At 40.0% G+C, this 23,648-nt stretch overlaps 1 protein-coding gene across 3 annotated transcripts in view; it reads right to left on the bottom strand.

The window, feature by feature from the left end:
* Positions 1-23,648, bottom strand: part of LOC133611749 (formin-like) — a 179,558-nt gene that overhangs the window by 90,028 nt on the left and 65,882 nt on the right. For all 3 annotated transcript variants that reach the window (XM_061968839.2, XM_061968842.2, XM_061968841.2), the window contains one exon: positions 2,545-2,632. In XM_061968839.2, coding sequence (XP_061824823.2) covers positions 2,545-2,632 — 88 coding nt within the window. The remainder of the gene's footprint in view (positions 1-2,544; positions 2,633-23,648) is intronic.

The following is a 23,648-nucleotide window of genomic DNA, read 5'->3' as shown; positions in this document are numbered from 1 at the left end:
CAGCCAGAATATACATCACTTTAAATCTCTGGGTATAAATACAGTTTCAATAATAACATTTCCTTTCAGTAGTGAAGTTTTATAGCGCATCACAAATGATGTATTGCTATTGTCTGTACTCTTTATGATCCTGCAAGTTGAAGTCAAATTCCAGAGTTTGGTGATTTTCCTGCTACTAATGCAATGTGTTTTTTTCCATTATAAAAACACCACTGGTGGGAGGGAATCATAAATTTTGATAAAAAAATGATTCTGCATTAACACTACACAGACCTCTTTTCAATCCAGGACTGCTTCCACCAAACAAGGTAATACTTTGCATTCTGTTTCCCAGTTGTTGCTCTTGCAGCGAAGCTGTCAATGTGCTCCCCGTGTCTGGATCAGAGGGAACGCTGGAGGTCCATTTCCTACATCTTATTAGAGTGGATTATTCAGTTTCTCAGCCATGCAGCCGTCAATCACACACCAAAGGGGGGCTTGCTTCAGTGTGCAGGGCCGCGCTCTTATCCGAGGGGAGCCGGATATCGCTCCACGGCAACAGATCAAAGCTTGCCTGCCAACCGCCTCACACCCTCTCCTTCCACTTTTCACTCATCGGCTGGTATGGAGGTGCATGTGTGTGAACATGTGTGCTTGTGTTTTTAGAGTGGGGTGTTACATGGGGGAGAACCTCCTACTGCCCTTGAACCATGGTGGCCCTTTTGGTATCCCAGTCATTCCGTTTAGCCACTCTCACTATCTTTTCTTAACTACTGCTTTACATCCCTACCTTAAGCCTCTAATTACATTAGATGTCCCAAACAGGCAAGTTCAAGGACAAGAATCATTAGACAAGTCCTTTCAAATGGTGGCCCGGGGGCCAAATTTGAACCGAGAGTGACATTATACTAGCCCACAAGTTCAAAACTTAGGAGACAAAAAATTCCTAAGAAAACTAGAGTGGTTCTGTTGTATAGACGAACTTGGACGATTGTAAACACATTGGCAGATTCTTACATTGTCATTTTAACCTTGCTGGAAAACAGAATACTGAGGTCCAAACTTGTGATTTACACAACTGAGGCGTTTCTCAAGGCACCCCTTTAAGTCCTCTCATTTTTGGCAGTTACACATTTTTAACGTAATGTGATTTATGTACAAACCCTGTTTCCATATGAGTTGGGAAATTGTGTTAGATGTAAATATAAACGGAATACAATGATTTGCAAATCATTTTCAACCCATATTCAGTTGAATATGCTACAAAGACAACATATTTGATGTTCAAATTGATAAACATTTTTTTTTTTTGCAAATAATCATTAACTTTAGAATTTGATGCCAGCATTCGTTCAACTTCTTTAGTCATATTAGTAGTGTTCCTCAAAGTTTCATTTTTGTTCCTCTCTTTTTATATAATATGGGCTATACAACTGGTGGCCCACGAGCTCAGTTAAAAAAACTTGTGAGAGACTCACATTTTATATTCTTAACAATAGTATTGTTATATTCTTAACAATACTAGAGGGATAATCATTGACTAGCTTTTTTTGCAGGACCTCCCGTATCTCTGAATAAATAAATAGACTAAAATCAAATGTCCACTGTAAAGGAAACTGGTTCTCCGTAATATACACAATGTGACTGATGGTGTAGGGAAAAGTCTGGTCTCTGGTCTTTAGCTTTCTGGAAATGTGGCCCCCAAAACAATTTAGTTGATTATCCCTGGCCTGCGCGTACTTAAGGCCCTTTATTGTCATTACTATTTTGCCCATTTTACCTTCAACTCCCAATAATGGACAAGTAAAGGTTGAGTTCTCCTTTTGAGCACAGTGATAAGACAGTGGATATAGAGAATGACATCCGAAAGAAAGACCAACCTGGTTTTACTTGCGACTGCTAACCTTCGAATGTGGTTTTGCTTACATCAATAGTGGGGCGTCAGTCCCATTAGGATTGTTGAAACCGTCACGAGCTACAATAAACCGATATGTCGGCCTCGTGCTCAAACTAGCAGGCGGCAAGCTCTCGTCAACGCAATCCCAGGAGAGGACTGTTTCCGGGCCCATCTAACGTGAAGTCCTGAACGCAGTATGTTATGTGTTTACATGCACGTCGAGTTTGCGGTCCAACGGTGTAATTTTTCAAATGAGGCAGACAGCCTTTTAATTATAAACAGTGCAGAAAGGATTTTAGCTAAACGGGGACGTCTGCTTCCATGCCAGTGGTGCTGTCTCACTTCTTGACAAATCGAGGCATTTTCTTTCCCATCATGGAAACTGGAAAAATCATCCACATTCCACTTGAAAGGCAAACAAATACTAAAATGGCTCTCTAGTTACAAATTAGAAGCTGTCAAAAATGTAGGAAATTACTTTCCGATGGCGAGCTCCCTAAAAATACTTCATCTGCATTTCATCAAGAGCCCTTCCCAATTTATTGGTCGATGGAAACACTGTAAAGTCAGTTTATTGATTTAGAACACGACATCTAAATATGAGCCCCTTGCTTGAGAGGTATTAAAAATGTCTGTAGACATGCTGATACCAGGAAATGTTAATTCACCTTGCTGAATGTCCTTCATTTCCAGATGCAGGCTTGATATGAGGATGCCGACAGCTTGTGAACGTTTCCCATCCAGCAGCTTGATTATCTGGAGAGAAAAAAACAAAATTCCTTTGTATTATTAAGCTGAAAGAAATCTCAGGCTTACATTTTTGTGGTCATATTTCTTCAAGTTTCTAGGATTATGACACTTTATATTAGTAATGAATAACAAATCGTAAATCATAAAAATAGTTTTTGGTTAGCGATTTGGTGGTCTTAACAATGTACCACTATTTGGTGGATTGAAATCATACCAGTAACAAGATAAAAACAAGAACGATGGGCAATCATACAACATACACAGCCTCAACACACTTGGCACCTCCTTCCCATGTTGGGTAAATAAATGGGTTGTACTTGTATAGCGCTTTTCTACCTTCAAGGTACTCAAAGCGCTTTGACACTACTTCCACATTTACCCATTCACACACACATTCACACACTGATGGCGGGAGCTGCCATGCAAGGCGCTAACCAGCAGCCATCAGGAGCAAGGGTGAAGTGTCTTGCTCAGGACACAACGGACATGACGAGGTTGGTACTAGGTGGGGATTGAACCAGGGCCCCTCGGGTTGCGCACGGCCACTTTCCCACTGCGCCACGCCGTCCCACCCCGTAAACACAGTGTTGGGACTAACGCGTTACAAAGTAACGCGTTACTGTAACGCCGTTAGTTTCGGCGGTAACTAGTAATCTAACGCGTTATTTTTTTATATTCAATAACTCAGTTACCGTTACTACATGATGCGTTACTGTGTTATTTTACGTTACTCTTTATGTAGTATCGGCTAGAAACTGAGGATCTGAGTGTGTTTTATTCCAGCGAAGCAGAAACGTGCTTCTGATTCTTCCTCTGCGCTCTCTGTGTGTGCGTGTGACTGTGTGTCTGAGTGTGGGAAGGGGAGGGGAGGGGAGGGGAGGGGAGGGGAGGGGGGTGCGCAATACAACCGTTGGCCAACAAAAAAGTAACCACAGAACACTATACGACTATACGGTATAGTGTTCTGTGGTTACTTTTTGGTTGGCCAAGCGGACGTGACGACAGGCTGTCCCCACTCAGATCCGCACAGACCGGGAGGGGGCGTGCCTTAAGTCCGGCTGGAAATCGGCAGAAATTTGGAGAATGGTTGTCCCAGGGAGAGGCAGTGAAATTCGGGAGGGTTGGCAAGTATGAGATATTCTCACTTCTTTTCTTTTGTCGAGAACAAAGAAAAGAACATTTTAGTTAAATGTAAGTTGTGTCTTGGATCAAAGATCCCGTCTACTGCCCAAAACAACAATTCAAATCTGCCTGGTTAGGCTCTGTGTATGTCACGTGTGCCTTCCTTAGGTGAAGCCAGCTTTACAGCTATGTTGTTGATTGATTGATTGCAACTTTTATTAGTAGATTGCACAGTACAGTACATATTCCGTACAATTGACCACTAAATGGTAACACCCAAATACGTTTTTTAACTTGTTTAAGTCGGGGTCCAGATACAGATATATACTATCAAATATATACTAACATCATAATACAGTCATCACACAAGATAATCATCAGGGTATATGCATTGAATTATTTACATTATTTACAATCCGGGGTGTGGGATATGGAGGGGGGGGGGTTAGGTTTGGTTGGTATCAACACTTCAGTCATCAACAATTGCATCATCAGAGAAATGGACATTGAAACAGTGTAGGACTGACTTGGTAGGATATGTACAGCAAGTAGTGGACACAGAGAGAGAGATCAGAAAGTATAAGAAAAAGTGTCTACATTTGATTATTTACAATCCGAAGAGGTATTATGTGGAAGGGAGGGTGTTAGTTTAGGGTTGAAGTTGCCTGGAGATGTTCTTTTAGTGCGGTTTTGAAGGAGGATAGAGATGCCCTTTCTTTTACACCTGTTGGGAGTGCATTCCATATTGAAGTGGCATAGAAAGAGAAAGACCTTTATTAGTTCGGAATCTGGGTTTAACGTGGTTAGTGTTAGTGTTAGTGTTAGTGTTATTATGCTGTTTGTTACTTATGTATGTTATGTTGCAGCTATTTAAAATAGTTTTGTCAATTTGTTCTGGCCTGAAATAAATTGGCCCTTTGAAACATATCTTTGTCTTTGTGTGTTGTATGTAGAGCACATTGCTTAGCAGAGTTCAGTGATGCAAATGTATGTCAAGTTGATCAACAGATTGTATTATTCTCCAGTGCAATAACAGTACTAAAATGAAGGCTAAAAGGGCATTAATGGGAGCTTTAAAAAAAAAAAGTAGAAGAAGTAACTAAATAGTTACGTTTCACAGTAACGCATTACTTTTTGGTGTAAGTAACTGAGTTAGTAACTGAGTTACTTTTGAAATAAAGTAACTAGTAACTGTAACTAGTTACTGTTTTTCAGTAACTAACCCAACACTGGGTAAACACTGCTGTGGGATGGCATTTCACTCCTCAACCAGGAGTCGATGTAAGTCGTCCAAAGTGAATGCCTATGATTTCTACTCCCATACATTAGAGGTAGTCTGTGTTAAACACCAATCTGGAAATGAGTTACTGAATGTCCCAGACCTTAGCAATTTACTCAGCTCCCTGGACTTTTCCATCGATCTGAGCATTGGTCCATCCAGTTGAGTATTTTATGCTGCCAAGGAGAAACCACCAGCTGTAGTCACTTGCAATTACTAATCAGAATAGGGCTTGGCGACCTTGTCATTCTGGAACCAACCACTTATTAAAATATTTACACTGCCATTGTTTTCTTTCTTCATTGTGACTGATCACATTTTTGGGCTCAGTTGTGCTGCTCATCCAACAAATGTATGTTCCATACAAATGGGGAACCCTCCATTTATATATCTTGTATAAATTGTGTTTTGAATTAAACAGGTTTTAAAGGTACCTTGTGTTTATGCAGTATAAGATATTCAAATAATACAGTATAGCACTGCTAATCGCTAGCTGGTAACTAATCGCCTGGCACTAATTGCTATTTGGCAGCTAGCGCCGCTATTTGCTAATCGCTAGCTATCTGAAATGCTAACTAAAATATAATAATATAATTCTTCATGTTTTCATTTTAAACTTACAAGTGAGAGTGAGTAGGGTGGCCATGCCACTGCCAACTACACTACAATGTGTTGTATCAATTTTACAGTAATGTGTATTTAAAGACATATACATTTTTTTTATTTTTAATTTTTTTTTATTTTTAATTTTTTTTAATTTTATTTTTTTTAAATAAAGACATATACATGTAAGGGGTAATTGTCGGATGAATATAAAAAAAGTACTGTCAAATGTTTATCTTTTAATTATATTATCACACTTTTGAATTTGGATTACTCAAGATTAATCACAGGTTAATACTTCAATCAATTAATTATTGTTTTTCATACGGAAATACAACACAAAGTGCTATACAGACTTACAAACAATACCCCGATGACATAAATCCCCATCATCAATCTCACACACACGCACAGGCACGCAGGCGCCCGCACACACACACACACGCACACGCGCACACACACACACACACACACACGCACACGTAAAATAGTAAGAAGGAATAACGGATAAAATACAAGTAAAACATATTATGAAGATTACAAAAAATAAATATATATATATATGCATATATACTAGAGATGTCCGATAGGCCGATAAATGCGTTAAAATGTAATATCGGAAATTATCGGTATCGTTTTTTTTTATTATCGGTATCAGTTTTTGTGGTTGTTTTTTTCAAATTAAATCAACATAAAAAACACAAGATACACTTACAATTAGTGCACCAACCCAAAAAACCTCCCTCCCCCATTTACACTCATTCACACAAAAGGGTTGTTTCTTTCTGTTATTAATATTCTGGTTCCTACATTATATATCAATATATATCAATACAGTCCGCAAGGGATACAGTCCGTAAGCACACATGATTGGTCCACTAATAGTACTAACCTTTAACAGTTAATTTGACTAATTTTCATTAATTACTAGTTTCTATGTAACTGTTTTTACATTGTTTTACTTTCTTTTTTAATCAAGAAAATCTTTTAATTTATTTATCTTATTTTATTTTATGAATTTTTTTTCAAAAGTACCTTATCTTCACCATATCTGGTTGTCCAAATTAGGCATAATAATGTGTTAATTCCACGATAGAGATGCGCGGTTTGCGGGCACAACCGCGGAGTCCACGGATTATCCGCGGATCGAGCGGATGAAATTAAAAAAAATTAGATTTTATCCGCGGGTCGGGTCGGGTCGGGTCGGGCGGTTGAAAAAAAAAAAAAAAAGATTTTAAATAGATTCAGGCGGGTGGCAGTTAAACCAATTCGGAAATATATATACATAGTTAAATGTTGTTACCCACATACGAAAAACGAGCAGGCACCTGCTGCATATGCCACAACAGAAAAAAAGAAAAGAAAAGAGATGGACACTTTTACGGAGCGGAGAAGGGACGCCTCGCCGGGGTCCCGGACCGAGGCCCCTTCCCCCGAGAGGGCCCCACCGGGAGCCGTAGCTGAGGTGATCCGCGAGAAGGGCCCGACGCACGTCCAGGGTCACCACCGCGCCCACCGCACCGACACCCCGCCTCGTCCGCCTTCGCCGCGGCCGGCGTCACGCGCAGCAGGTAAGCAGCTTACCTGCCCGCCACCCCCGTGGCCGGTGGCTCGTAACAGGGGTCACTCCGCGCGCTCCGCCCGCGCAGCTTACCTGCCCGCCACCCCTGTTGCCGGGGGCGCGTAACAGGGGTCACTCCGCGCGCAGTGCGCTCACGAAAGGGGTGGGGCTCACCCTGGTTGATATAGACAGCAGGACGTCGGAACCCGCTAAGGAGTGTGTAACAACCCACCTGCCGAATCAACTAGCCCTGAAAATGGATGGCGCTGGAGCGTCGGGCCCATACCCGGCCGTCGCCGGCAGCGAGATGCGCTTGGAGGTGCGCTCAGCGCGGCTCCCATATGATTGCGCACTGGTGTGCGTCTGGGTCGTGACAGCGTGGCACGCGAATGTCTGTGCTGCATTGGATCAGTCTCCTTTCTTTAACAGGCAAAGGCTTTATAACCTCACTTATGCCTTGCATCGTCTATATTAGATATATACGGGCGGGTGCGGTTCTGATCAAATGTTACATCGGGTGGATGGCGGATGGTTGACGACTTTCTGATGCGGTTGCGGATGACATAATTGCCTATCCGCGCATCTCTATTCCACGACTGTATATATCGGTTGATATCGGTATCGGTAATTAAGAGTTGGACAATATCGTAATGTTGGATATCGGCAAAAAGCCATTATCGGACATCCCTAATATATACACATAGTAAATATACGATAAATACATTGAACTTAAATAGAACGCTCTCTGCAGCACCGAGGTCTTCCGGGAAGCTGTTCCATTGACGGTAGCTATAACCGTGAAAAGATGCCAACTTTTGAGGAATTGATCCTTAGACACACAAGGAGCATACGCAGAGATCTTAAAGCTGGTATAATGTGGGCCCGCCTTCTGGTCATCGTCATGCAGCTGAATTTAGGAGTTATTGTAAAGGGGCAATAACATTTTTAGGAAGACCAGAAAGCAGGGCATTACAGTATGACTCGTATTAAAAGCATGCATTAGCGTCTCCGTGTTGCCCTGAGAAACTATTGGTCGAACTCTAGCTATATTCCTAAGATGATAGAAAACTATTTTTGTTATTTTTGTTACTTGCTTGTGTATTTCAAATTAACTGAAAAAATAGCCCAACATTTGGACACAAATGCAATTTTATTGTCAAATGTCAGAATGTCATCAAGATTTTTTTTAAACGTTTTTACTTGAGTGCACATCGTTTATTTGCTCAAAACCTAGTGACAGTTTTATCTAAAGTCCAGTCAGAGTGTATTTTGAAGTGAAAAGTGACAGAGAGGACACCAGTCGAAGTCTCCTAACTCATCTTTGCACTGATATCTGCATTGATCTGATCACCCACTAACAACTCTTGTCACTTTTTAGGTAACGGGTTGTCCAGGGCTAAGGTAAATGATGTAAGTCAGAAGCATGTACGGTCAAAATAAATCCATTTGCGCATGATTAATGCAATGATTTTCTTTTCATTAATAACACGAGTTAACTCATTATTTTTGACAGCTCTAAGACAAATATGGTAAAAGAAAATCTAATCAACCATAGTTTTTACGACCCCCCTGCCGCACCTCTGCGGATCTCCTAGGGATCGTGGACCCACTGCTGAATACTTCAGCTGGAAAGCCAAAGGTTTTTCCAGAGTAATCAATAACTAACAAGCATGGGTGGAAAGATTTAATATATTTGCACTCAGTGAAAGTGGGAATGACAGACAATGCGTTAGAGAGAGCGCCCAAGTTTGAAACAAGCAGACATTATCTACCACAATTACCATGACCCATCACTGTCACACAAACAGCTGGGAACATACGCACACACATGCATATACACTATGCATTGAAATCCATTGTCAAAATTACGTCAACTTCAACCAGAGAAAACACCTCCTCTGTTTCACCAAAGAACACATGGGAGATATCATCAAAAATATCAAGTGGCAGTGGAAGTACAAAGGCATTAGTGGCACCATAAAAGGACAGTCTCGAAGAGCAAGGCAACAAGAAGCAGGGCTTTTATAACAAACTATAAATTCACAGGATTTTTATTTGTGCCTACACATGGTCACAATTACTTATGAGAGAATTAGCCGTAAAGCCAGAGAGAGTTTTGGCAAGGTAAGGCTCCGCTCTAAAAGTTAATGTGTCAGGCTTCTTCATTAGGTATTATGGTGTTGTTGACTACTGGGTTGTCCAATGGGAGCTGGCGAGCACAAGCCTTAGAAGTGGGTATTGCATTACAGGGCGTTAGTGGGTGCCATGCTGCTTCCAGCTCTATTACCTGGATCATTGCGGATCTCCGACTTACTTTGGGGACATGGGACGGCTGAGGAGCAGGCTTCCCTCACACCTCTAATTAACCAGATTGGACGGGCCACACTTAAAGCAGTGGCTGCAGAAACTTGCCAATTAGTCCAAACAAGTTAAGTTAATGAGATGAGACAAGTGATGCTGGATGTTTGGTCTCATGCGAAAAACCTTGGCTAATGGCGATGCTGATGCTGAGACAGGTAAACATCAATAGCAAACGGCTCCCTCCTGTGGGATAGAGAAGAAGTGCTTATCTTGCAGAGGTAAATCCAAAGAGGACAATAGAGATCATTCAAACAAGCTATTAAAGCCAACTCTGCCAATGTTTTGTCAGCTGTCACATCAATGGGTGGCTGTTCACCCACTGGTCAGCCAAGTTATCTTATTTACCAATTTTGTTCCCTTAGGAATATAACTGTCCCTGTTTTAATGACCTTCCCCTATTCTCTTAAGAACCATCATCCTCTGCAGTGGACATTTGATTTTGGTATTACATTAGTCAGAGTTACAGATTTCAGAAAAAAATAGGCCTATTTTGCAAAACACAAATGTCCACTGCAGAGGATGCTGGTTCACAGGAGGATATACAGTGCAGACTTGAGGGAGCCTGGGATCACTGCCAAAGGTACATCAACAAAGTATTGAGCATAAGCTCTGAATAGTTATGTTCAAGTTGTCACATTACAAAATGTAGAAAAGGGAAGTGATGTAAAATGTACTGTAAAAAATCTTGCATACAAAAAGCAAGTTTTATTCAAGTTTTTATTTGCGTTTAATCACAACGAATGTAGATAATATTTAGGGACAAATGATCTTTAAAGAGTCTTTATTTGAGTCATCTGGCCTGTGATTGACTGGCAACCAGGATAAGCAGTATGGAGTGCTGTATGTAAAAGTTCAGTCACATTTTTTCAGCAGATATAGTTCTCACATTTAAGACACTGTTCTCACATTTAGCTCATTTTAATCAAATTTAAGTTTAAATTAAATGTTCACTCTACATATTATACCTAAATGTTAAATCTAAACCTAAATCTTAAATCTTAAATCTAAATGTTATTTCTAAACGTAAATCATATATCAAAAGCTTAAATCTAAATCTTAATCCAAAAAATGTTGATTCTAAACCTAATTGTTAAATATAAATCTAAATGTTAATTCTAAATGTAAATGTTAAATTTCAACCAACATATTAAATATAAATATACATGTAAAATCTAAATCTAAATCTTACATTAATTTTAAAACTAAATCTAAATGTTACCATATTTTTCGGACTATAAGTCGCAGTTTTTTTCATATTTTGGGGGTGCGACTTATACTCAGGAGGGACTTATGTGTGAAATTATTAACACATTACTGTAAAATATCAAATACTATTATTTAGCTCATTCACGTAAGAGACTAGACGTATAAGATTTCATGGGATTTAGCGATTAGAAGTGACAGATTGTTTGGTAAATGTATAGCATGTTCTACCGGTACATGTTATAGTTATTTGAATGACTCTTACCATAATATGTTACGTTAACATACCAGGCACGTTCTCAGTTGGTTATTTATGCCTCATATAACGTACACTTATTCAGCCTGTTGTTCACTATTCTTTATTTATTTTAAATTGCCTTTCAAATGTCTATTCTTGGTGTTGGGTTTTATCAAATAAATTTCCCCCAAAAATGCAATTTATACTCCAGTGCGACTTATATATGTTTTTTTCCTTCTTTATTATGCTTTTTCGGCCGGTGCGACTTATACTCCGGAGCGACTTATACTCCGAAAAATACGGTAAGATTAAACCTGAATGTTAAATCTAATTATTAAGGTTAAATCTAAATGCTACATCTACATTTAAATCTTGAATGTAAATCTTAAATCTAAATTTTAAATATAAATATGAGCGCGTAAATGTAAAATGTAAATCTAAATCTAAATGTGAGCGCTAAATCGCTAAATCCCAAATGTAAAGATGAACATTTATAGAATGTCAATATTACACCAATCCAAGACTTCTCAGCCGCAAAGCCGCGACCACATCTCTGCCTCTCAGTACACAACACTCCTACATCTTTTCTTACTGCGGAAGAAGGAAACATGTTAGCTCCAAATGAGTGAGTGTGCATTGTGTGTGCATTGTGTGTTGCACTCAAACAGCTGATTGCTTTCCACGTTTGACAATGAATGGAATTGATTCTTACATTGAGGTATATGCAGTCTGCATGAATACACCTATTTCTATTTCTAAGTGTCTGTCTTTCATCACTTCGCTGTGCTACTTCATGAATGTGTCACATTCATTTCCTGCAAACAACGCGATCACTTAATTGTGAGCTAAATTGTAAAAACACAACGATAAGGTGGCCACTTGCCTTCCGCCCAAGTGCAGCTGGGATAGGTGCCAGTCCCCCTGTAACCCCAAAAGGGACAAGCGGTAGAAATTCGAAGATCCTAGTGAGTGTGAAGTCATCATTTGGTCATAGATTTGGATCTGGCGCATGCCGATATGCACCTTCTAATATGTTACTTTTCCATCTTCCTTCCTGCTCCTCGCAGCACAACACAGCCCCGCCGTCTGAGTGATGGGCACGTCTTAGCTCGCTGAGAAGCGTTATTAAAAAGGAAGTAAGATCAAGGAAAGATAAGGAACAAGCGTTAGAAAATAGATGGATGGATGGATTCACTATGATCATGTTTTTACTATTTAGCTCACAATTAAGACACATTCTTTAGTGAGCGTGTCACTTGGCTGTTGCAGCTTATGACAGTGATTGCGTTGTTTACAGCAACGTAATGTTAATATGTGACACAGCAGTGACGAGCAGTCAGGGGAGGCAGGTGCGGCGGGGCCTCACGTGCCATCATGGAAAGAAAAAAAATTTAAAAAGAAGAAAAAAAAAGTAAATTGTTTTATGTATCCAGTGATTATACTATAAAGTTATTTTCCATTTAACTTCACCAGGTTTAGATTATTTTTTATTCAAAATCGCTGAATTTTCACATTTGCCGTTCAAATACTGAGAAGAGACTTGCGGTGAGTCAGCAGCCAGTTGAGGCACGTCACTGAGTTGAGCCTCACCATGGATTGCGCAATGACTCGGCTAACTGCTGGCCTGCTGTGCAGTGAGACCGTATTGCTATATGAATTATATTATACATTTCCATAGTTTAGTTAGCTGAGGTATATAATGTACAGTGTATTTTGTCAACAACTGTATGTGTGTAACGTATTTCTTGTGCTGAGCAATCATAAAACGGCTGCGAAGACGCACTGTGTGAGGCTCACAGTAATCCCGCCTCCTGGTGGTAGAGGGCGCTAGTGATCCCAGGGAGCATTTCTGCGACGACTCGGGTGCAGAAGAAGTGACAACAAGCAGCAACAGTTAGCAGCGATCGTTTATTTTTTCCTCTTGCCTGAACTTTTAACATGGAGGATTACATATCTAAAATAAAACAGTTTTCTAAACTGGACTTCCAATCGAAGCAGGAGGTAATAATTAAAGGAAGATCTCCATCGAGACAGAGAGACTTTTAAAGCTGAAGAAAGATAAGGAAGACTTCTATAAACAAGTTATCGATGCTTTTGTTCAAAAGGAGCTGCGCATGGACTTCATTTATAAGTAAAGGTAAGACCATAATAACGTTTTTTTTTTATTAAATGTGCTTTTTTGTGTGCTACAGTTTGTATGTGTAAAGTTAAAGTTAAGTTAAAGTACCAATGATTGTCACACACACAAGGTGTGGTGAAATTTGTCCTCTGCATTTGACCCATCCCCTTGATCACCCCATGGGAGGTGAGGGGAGCAGTGGGCAGCAGCGGTGCCGTGCCCTGGAATCATTTTTGGTGATTTAACCCCCAATTCCAACCCTTGATGCTGAGTGCCAAGCTTGGAAGAATGCTGGTATGAGCTTTTAAACATAACCCGTTAACTGCTGCCAATCAAATGGTGAATAAGATACTCTTTAGGGTTCATATGTTTGTAAATCTGACTGTGATGAAGTCAGTGCCTCATCAGCCATGAACCTCACCGCACGTCACTGTGACACAGTAATGAAGTAACAGCACAGCAAAATGATGAAAGACATACAAATAGAAATAAGTGTATTTATGCAGACTGCTACCTCAATGTAAGAATCAATTCCAATCATTGTAAAACGCGGAAGTGAAGCCGTCAGGAGTTTGAGTGTCTTGTCTTTATGCAGTACACCATGCAACACACTCACATGTTTGGAGCTAACATTTAAAAAAAAATAGGCAACTTTATTGGCATTATTTGTCAATAATCTGTCATGTTTTTTTCTTCAGCAGCAAGAAAGACGTAGGAGTATTGTGCACTGAGAGGCGGATATGTGGGCCTGACTTTGCGGCTAAAAAAAGCCTCGGATTGGTGGAAATTTGGCATTCTATAAATATTTATTTTTACACTTGGCGAGAGATGTAACGCTCACATTTAGATTTAAGATTTATATTTATATTAAACATTTACGTCTAGATTTAACATTCACATTTAGATTTATGTAAAAAATGTACGTTTAGATTTAACATTTAGCATTCACATTTAGATTTAAGATTAACGTTTAAGATTTAGGGTAGATTTAAGATTTAGATGTAACATTTAGATTTAGATTTAACATTTAGTGCTCACATTTATAATTAGGATTTAGATTTACAATTTAGGTTTAGATTTAACATTTAGATTTATATTTAGCATTTAGTTTTAGATTTAAGATTTACATTTAGATTCAAAATTTAGATTTAAGATTTAGGATTGGATACAACATTTATATTTAGATTTACTTTTATATTCAGATTTAAGATTTAACATTTATAGATATAATATTTGGAGTTAACATTAAATATAAACTTAAATGTGATGAAAATTAGCTAAATGAGAGAAAAGTGTGTTAAATGTGAGAAAAGTGAGCTAAATGTGATAAATATATCTGCTAGAAAAGTGTGACTGAACTTTTACATTTGCTACCCAATAAGCAGTGGACAAATAATACATGAATGATGAGTGAAATGTGCCCAAACTTTTTGCTTCCAAGGGCCAAAGTGAAAATGTGCTAATGGGCCGCAGATGAGGAGTTTAGCCCCATACCACCATATATAAGATAGTAGAGATCATGTGTTGAATAGATGGCAACTAGTTATCCTTGTGGACATGCCATCAATCGTTGTGAGCTTGAAAGAGGTCAGCATGAATATGTATTACATCTGGGAAACAACCCTTAGGCGGGCCAAATTTAATGTGTGCCTGTGATTACCAGAAACGTTCAGTTTCTATGGTGTTGATTTAAGCAATGGCAAACAGGAACAGACTAATCTAAACGCCAAATTGAAAGATAACTTCCCGGGCAGAGGTAAAGTGTGAGAAGACGCGGGTGGTTGGTGTTATTTACTGTAGGTTACATTTCAGTTTGCACGTCTGAACAGTTCAGTGGTGATTATATGCCTATCTTTCTGTTATCACCCAGGCAGCAATAATAACCACAATGATAAACTCAACAAACCTGAGTCCCACCCACTCAAAAATGTCTTCGATAAACGTGTCATGATGGCGCATAACTCATTCCCATGAAGCAGTAAAAGCTGTGTGCGCACTTTGTGTAAGCGGAGCCGTAATCCATAAAGTTGAAACAAGTTTGATTTATATGTGTGGAGGAAATTGCTGTTTTGTCTGCCTTTCTCCGACACCACTCAATCAAGACCGCAGTGACATGCAAAGCGTCTGCTCAGCTCCCCATCCTTTCCCAATCGCAGACGTACACAGTGGTTGGAGCGAAGCCACATGCCTGCAATTACACCACAGTCCAGTCCATTCCATGTCTGCCTGTGTCGTCTTCTCTGCTTTGGTATGCTAATCAGCACAGAAAGAAGGGCTACAGAGTAAACAAGAGCTTTGAATGTTGTGTGGCACACATGACAAGCATTAACTCACGCATGTAGGCATCATCTCCATGCCCCCCCAACTTGTGGTGTGTGGACTTGTTGGAGATCAGGGAAGTGGATCATATGCATAATGTAGGAATAATACATTCCATTCCCTCCCAATCATCTCCTCTTCACTTCATTGGGGGGGTTAGCATGATCTGGCAACACTTACGGAGCAAGTGCTTAATGCCTGAAGACATGGCACCGTCACGCACATTTATGTACAACCACACACACTGGTACACAAATAAAGACTATACAGTACCTCAAAGGACTATATTGTAGAAATGAAAGGTCTATATACTTTACAATACAGCTAATAGTATAGGTTTACTGTCTAATGGGGCGGTATGGCGTAGTGGGTAGAGCGGCCGTGCCAGAAACCTGAGGGTTGCAGGTTCGCTCCCTGCCTCTTGACATCCAAATCGCTGCCGTTGTGTCCTTGGGCAGAACACTTCACCCTTGCCCCCGGTGCCGCTCACACTGGTGAATGAATGATGAATGAATGATGAATGAATGATAGGTGGTGGTCGGAGGCGCCGTAGGCGCAAACTGGCAGCCTCATTCCGTCAGTCTACCCCAGGGCAGCTGTGGTTAAAAATGTAGCTTACCACCACCAGGTGTGAATGAATGATGGGTTCCCACTTCTCTGTGAGCGCTTTGAGTATCTAATAATAGAAAAGCGCGATATGAAATCTAATCCATTATTATTATTATTATTTAATGACAATGACTCAACACATAGCCATTATTGTCTAAATCAGTGTTTTTCAACCACTGTTGACCACAACACTAGTGTGCCGTGAGATATTGTCTGGTGTGCCGTGGGAAATTATGTCACTTCACCTAATTGGTCCAAAAAATATTTTTTGCAAATCAATAATTATAATTATGTGCCGTTGTCTAGTGCTCATACTGTGTATAGCTTGGCAGGGTAACCATGTGATACTCCATATCAGTAGGTGGCAGCAGGTAGTTCATTGCTTTGTAGAAGTCGGAACGCGTCGAGGATGGTTTGTCGTGATCCCAATATGCAGAGCACAGCGGGAGACAGTCTGAAGGTAAAAAGGTATGTAACGCTTAAACCTAAAATGAACAAAAGGCAAGTCCCGCTAGGAAAAGGCACTATGCAAAACAAAAGTAAAACTGAACTGGCTACAAAGTAAAGAAAAACAGAATGCTGGACGTCAGCAAAAACTTACAGCGTGTGTAGCAGAGATGGCGTCCACCAAGTACATCCGCATATGACATGACAATCAACAATGTCCCCACAAAGAAGGATAGCGTATGCACAACTTAAATAGTCTTGATTGCGAAAACAAAGCAGGTGCAGGCAATAGAACTCAAAGGAAGGCGTGAAGCTGCTACAGGAGAACACCAACAAAACAGGAAGAGTCACCAAAATAACAGTGCAAGACAAAAACTAAAGCACTACACACAGGTAACAACAACAAACTCAAAATAAGGCACGACAACCTGGTGGAGTTTAATTTTTTAACATTTTCTGCTGGTGGTGTGCCTCCGTATTTTTTTTATGAAAAAAATGTGCCTTGGCTCAAAAAAGGTTGAAAAACACTGCTATAAATAGTGGCAACACAACTGAGTAGATTGAAGATCACTTTTTCCTACAATAAAGCATGGTGGTGGTAGCGTCACTATCTGGTGTTTCATGAATGCTGATAAGGAGGTCTTTTAATTAAGACTAGGGCACACCATGAACATTAGTCAACAAACTATTGTTGTAAGGAAGGCAAGACTGGTAGCTAGACCCTGCACAGGTGAGCGCCCTAATCACTAACCAAGAGCAGGTAAGGTTGCTGAGAATGAGGGTAGACAGGAAGTTGAATGAAAAATAAGCGGGCTGGACTAGAAATAGTACCGGAAACACAGGAACACAAAACATAAATCCAACCAGTCACGAGCGATCATGACACAGCATTTTCTGTGACATTCCTTAATTTACCAGGGAAAGATCAATAGAGAAATAGCTACTCGTTTACAATGATGACCTGGCAAGAACGTGATTATGACACAACACAACTAATAAGACAAGATGAACCTGTCAAAAACAACATACCTTATTTTCCAGACTATAAGGCGCACTTAAAATGTTTTTTTCCCTCAAAACTCAACAGTGCGCCTTATAACCCGGTGCGCCTAATGTACGGAATAATTCTGGTTTTGCTTACCCACCTCGCAGCAATTTTATTTGGTACATGGCGTAATGATAAGTGTGACCAGTAGATGGCAGTCAAACATAAGAGATACGTGTAGAGTGCAATAAGATGGCAATATGACTCAAGTAAACAACACCAACATTTTATATGTTCCATTGAAAATATAGTACATTACACACAGCGCTCAAAAATCTGTTTTAGTATGACTTTGGTAAGCTATGCAGCCGCACCACTTGATGGATTGTCGGCGCATTAAAAATACGAGTATTATTATGGTGTGTGTATAAGGTAAGACATATCTGGCGTTTTTTTGCAATATTATGCAAAAGCAACTTTTCTTACCTTCTGGTACCTGCTGATCTGTATTTTTGATGTGGATAAATCCTGTAAAATTGCTTGCAGTCTATAAGCTTCTTCTTTTTCTTCTTGTTATAGGACATTCATCCTTTGCTGTTGCTATTTCTAATAAAAAGTAGTGTAAAGTTCTTACTTATATCTGTCAGTAAACTCGCCATGAAAGCGCTAAAACATACCGGTGTAGTGAGTTTACATTATTCACCCAAGGAACTTTAGTTAAGAGAGTTCCGGTCGGACGGTTTTTCACGAGACACATTTCCGGACTTGTTGTTTCCGGATGAGAAGAGGCTGCTCTGTTATTGATTTAAGTAATGTCTGAATGTCATTAAAACAGTTAGCTCCATCTTTTGACACTTCTTCCACTCCCGTCCTTACACGCTACACGGCTACAACAAAGATGATGGGGAGAAGACGCTGTCGAAGGTGAGCCACGTAAATAAGACCGCCCACAAAACGGCGCATCCGGAAGCGACTGTCAGAAAGCAGCTTAAAGATGATCTGTTAAACATAATATATGCAAAATTTTGACCCAAGAACCACCATTACATGTTATGTAGACCACAAGGAAGTGTTCTACATTTAGAAAAAATAAATATATGACTCCTTTAATGCATCCTATAATCCGGTGCGCCTAATATTTGAATAAAGATCGAACATAGACCATTCATCGGCAGTGCGCCATATAATGCGGTGCACCCTATGGTCTGGAAAATATAGTAAATAACTACTAGTACAAATGGAGATAGAAACCAGAAGGGGAAACAAAGTCTGATCTCTCCATTGGGAAACTAGGCTACATATCAGTAATTACACTTATTACACCTCAAAGATGACAAGTGCTTTGCTCAGGAAGTTGAAGGTGATCGGAGTGGCCAAGTTTGTCACCACACCTGAGCCTAACAAAGCACTTGTGTGACACCAATGATGTCATCATGGAGGAGTGAAAATGATTCTTCTTCAGTTACAATCTGTGCAGCTCTGGTGAATTCCATGGCCAACAATGGCGCTGCTGTTGTGACTGCTGGTTGCAGGAGCTCTGTGCTCTTGTGTACCTACATTTTGTGCTGTTGATGTTTCGCTCTTGTTTTCATGTGCTTTTTGCCTTTTTCGTTCCCACGACCCCGATAGGAACACGCGGTAGAAAATGGATGGATGGATAGGTTCAGGCCCTTTCGGGGCTGCGTTACAAGTCACACTTGAGAGAGTTCTGCGGTGCTTTTTGAGAACTCTTGAATCCACCTTGGGGGAGTTTTGGCCATTGCCATATTTTCACCGAAGACCAGCTGTTGAAGATGCGGAGGAAGACTGCGGCGCTCGCCTTGACCTCCGAGACAAGCTTCACAGAGCCCTGGGTGAATGAGCAAGTATCGGACAAGGACACAACAGACGTGATTAGGATGGTGGAAGCTGGTGATCGAACGGCCATTCTCCAAACCGAGCCACGCCAACTTGTGGAGTAGGGCCTCATGTTGAGCAACTCAAACATACCGTTGAAACATGTGTTTTTACGACGTTTAATCAATGTTGGGTTCTGATGTTGATTTGACTATTTAATTTTTGGTAATTTCCCAACCAAAATTCTACAACACAAATACAATGTTGAAACAACATGTTTTTTGATGACATGTATTCAATGTCAGGTTGTGAAATGTGCTCATTTCCCAACCAACAATGTAGATCCAACGTTGGACTTTAACGTTGTCTCAATTTACAAATACAACTATTTCGCAACGTTGTTTCAAAGTCAGTGTTAAATAACATTTATGTATAATCAACGGTGTGTCTTGTGCCTGCCGGGCTGGGTAATGCATAGTAGTGCATTACCCTTTTGCCAAAGAGGGCCGTATACAGATAAATTGTGGGGGTCACTATGATACATTTTGTACATTAAAGATACTAAAACCAACTTAATATCGGCCAATCAATATATCCTCAACTGTATCTGATTAAAACCTCCACATCTTAGCTTTGTATTATAGGTGACAATCAAATTAGTGATATATGCAATCTAACTGCCTTAAAATATTTACTTTATTATTTTTCTTATTAGGCTTTACTAATATCATTCCATAAATGTTCATCATGACAGGACGCACGGCAACTATCAAAGATCAAATACAGTATAAGACATATTTTCAGGTGCCGTTTTGGGGGGGATTTGGGCTGGTTCCATTTGTTCTTCGTATTTTTTCTGTAATTTTCTAAATCTGGGATGTGTTTATTTTGTCTTTAGATATGTCGGGGGCTTCACGATCGAGTATGCAGCTTGCTGCGCGGTTGTTCTTCTAAGATGCAACATGGACACTCCGGACGACAGCGTGAGGTAGGAGATGATTTATTTAACATAAATCACAGCCAAACAGAAAACAAGCAAAAAGGATGCGTGCGGAAGCTAAGGCAAAACTTAGCACAGAAAACACAGAAGCAAGAACTAGGAATATCAAAACGTGACCGTTACATGGAGCAAACAAGGAAGCCAGACAGAGTGTGGCGAGCAACGTGAATAAATAGCTCTCTGATTAGTGCTCAACAGCAGGTGAACGTGCCGAACACTAATCAGAGGCAGGTGAAACTAATTCGTACCCATGGTAACCAAAACAAACCCCTGAAGTGCACAAAACAACTAAGGAAGTCCAAAACTAAAAGAACATAACTAAACAAAACATGATCCGACCACGGATCATGACAGGGGGTCAATAACAAATGAGCTGCGGGGCGCAAATGGGAGCACTTTAAACATCCCTGCCATACACGTACCAACATGGTATGTGGGATCATTTCAACAACAAACAGGAAGTAGAGCCAAATGGAAAAGGAGAAGAGGGGTGGGCTTGTTTATGATTGTCTTTGTTTCCCCTGATATATGTGTGCTTTTAACATGAATAATTAATAACAGTGTTTTATTTAAAATAAATCTGTTTGATTTATTTTGTTTATGTGTCCTACTACTTGTACCGCTCCACCTCTTCTGCGCGAAAATGCTGCAGCATTCGGTAAAAATAGAAGCCTGGCGTATTTACTGCTGAAAACTCCGCAGCACTGGAGATGATGGGACAGCGCAGACATGCAACGTAGTGAAGCTGCTGCAAGTTGATTATTAAATAGAGTGGATATGTAGCCGTAACGCAGCTGCAACGCAAGCCCACTCGGTGGAATTTAGTAGTCAGCTGTTGTTATTGAATATTTATGACTTACTCTTTTTAGGATATTTTGGGGCAGCACGGTGGAACAGGGGTTGGTGCGTGTGCCTCACAATATGCTGGGTTCGATCCCCGGACTATGGGTCTTTCTGTGTGGAGTTTGCATGTTCTCCTCGTGACTGTGTGGGTTCCCTCCGGGTACTCTGGCTTCCTCCCACCTCCAAAGACATGCACCTGGGGATAGGTTGATTGGCAACACTAAATTGGCCCTAGTGTGTGAATGTGAGTGTGAATGTTGTCTATCTATCTGTGTTGGCCCTGTGACTTGTCCAGGGTGTACCGTGACTTGCACCCGAGTGCAGTTGGGTTAGGTTCCAGCACCCCTCGCGACCCCGAGAGGGACAAGCGGTAGAACATGGATGGATAGATATGAATTGTTTTGTTCTTTCTTCCATAATTTTCAATGTGGGAGTTTGTCATATCAACCAGTGAATAGTGGCCACCTGTGTAAAATGGCCATTTCTGTTGTTTCCCTTGTGTGGTATAGACAGGTTTGGATGGGTTCCAAAGTTTTATTGACGCGCTTGACAAAGAAGATGGTTTAAATAAGACTTTCTTGAAACAAATTCAATGGAATAATGAATTGTTGTGTAATGTAGAGTGGTATGGAGTAAACAAATCGATATGGCAAATAATAAAGCTGCAAACCAAAAATACAGCATTCCAAACCTGGACTCACATCTGTTTCCTCACTTGACACAGGTGAATGCATGTCCTTTAATACATCCTGTTACGAGACATACAATGCTCCTAAAAACCCTAACTCTGTCTCCTACAGTATAAATACACTTAAGATGGAATACATATAAGTCTGTCCTTTTAATTTATTGCATGGTTATGATATATATCTGATATAGTAAGTGTATCCTGACAGTAATGCATACTATTGCAGAAGCAGCATTTAAAGCAGGGATGTCAAACTCATTTTAGCTCAGGGGCCGCACGGAGGAAAATCTATTCCCACGTGGGCCGAACGGGTATAATCATGGAATAATAACTCAAAAATACAACCACGACAACTTCAGATGGTTTTCTTTGTTTGACTTTGACCCAAAATAGAACAAACACATTCTGAAAATGTACATGATGCAAATAATCCTCTTGACAAACACTTCAAGTTAGTTGAACATTTTGAGGAAAAAATTGGTGCAGTTTCAAAAACCCCATGAAGAACACAATCAATTTAGACTTAATCTCAGTGTATCTACAAAGCAATTAAACTTTAAATCACAGCCCCTCTCGTATTGAAAAAAAAAACCATAAATAAAAACTCTTCTATGTATCATCTACATCATTTGTCATTGCCACTGTTCACTTTCTTTAAATTTGCACAGAAGACATTAATTTTCACAGAACTATATCAATGTGCAGTGTCTCATGCAGCATTATAAGTGGGGTTGACAATTGTTTATTTTACTCCTGTTTCTTTTATCGTGTACCTCTTGCTTGATATACTTGCTCGCACTGGTATGAACTAATTCCTTGCCTAACATACCGTATTTTTCGGAGTATAAGTCGCACCGGAGTATAAGTCGCACCTGCCGAAAATGCATAATAAAGAAGGAAAAAAACATATATAAGTCGCACTGGAGTCTTTGTCGCATTTTTTGGGGAAATTTATTTGATAAAACCCAACACCAAGAATAGACATTTGAAAGGCAATTTAAAATAAATAAAGAATAGTGAACAACAGGCTGAATAAGTGTACGTTATATGAGGCATAAATAACCAACTGAGAACGTGCCTGGTATGTTAACGTAACATATTATGGTAAGAGTCATTCAAATAACTATAACATATAGAACATGCTATATGTTTACCAAACAATCTGTCACTCCTAATCGCTAAATCCCATGAAATCTTATACGTCTAGTCTCTTACGTGAATGAGCTAAATAATATTATTTGATATTTTACGGTAATGTGTTAATAATTTCACACATAAGTCGCTCCTGAGTATAAGTCGCACTCCCGGCCAAACTATGAAAAAAACTGCGACTTATAGTCCGAAAAATACGGTAATTGTTATTTTAACATCCAGTGGACATATTTAGAAAAACAGTTTCTTTAATGTAAAACTGCAGCTCAATTTTACACTTATAGCAAAGTCATCTCGCGAGCTGGATTTAATCTGTTTGTGGGCCTGATCCGGACCGTGGGCCCCATGTTTGACATCCCTGATTTAAATTCAGTCGTATCAAATAAAGCATATTTAGAAATGTGAGCCACTAAGCTGTAGTAAAAGCCCAATAAATGGAGCTGGAAATTTAGCATTTTGGAACGTATTAAAGTTAATGTGATATTTTTTTGTAGTGTTGCAAAAATATGTCCCAGCAAAGTTTCCATGAGTGGGGTCAGACTTCTTCCAAGATGATGTCAGCACAGAAAGGAGACAGTTGGAAGCGTTTGTGTCTGCTTGCGGCTGTCTGACTGGGATCAAATGCGTTTGCCACCCTAGAGTGACCAGACTGAATGG

This window comes from Nerophis lumbriciformis, linkage group LG08 (genome assembly GCF_033978685.3).
Source record: "Nerophis lumbriciformis linkage group LG08, RoL_Nlum_v2.1, whole genome shotgun sequence".
In the NCBI taxonomy this organism is placed as follows: domain Eukaryota; kingdom Metazoa; phylum Chordata; class Actinopteri; order Syngnathiformes; family Syngnathidae; genus Nerophis; species Nerophis lumbriciformis.
This window is presented reverse-complemented; position numbering and strand designations above follow the sequence as displayed.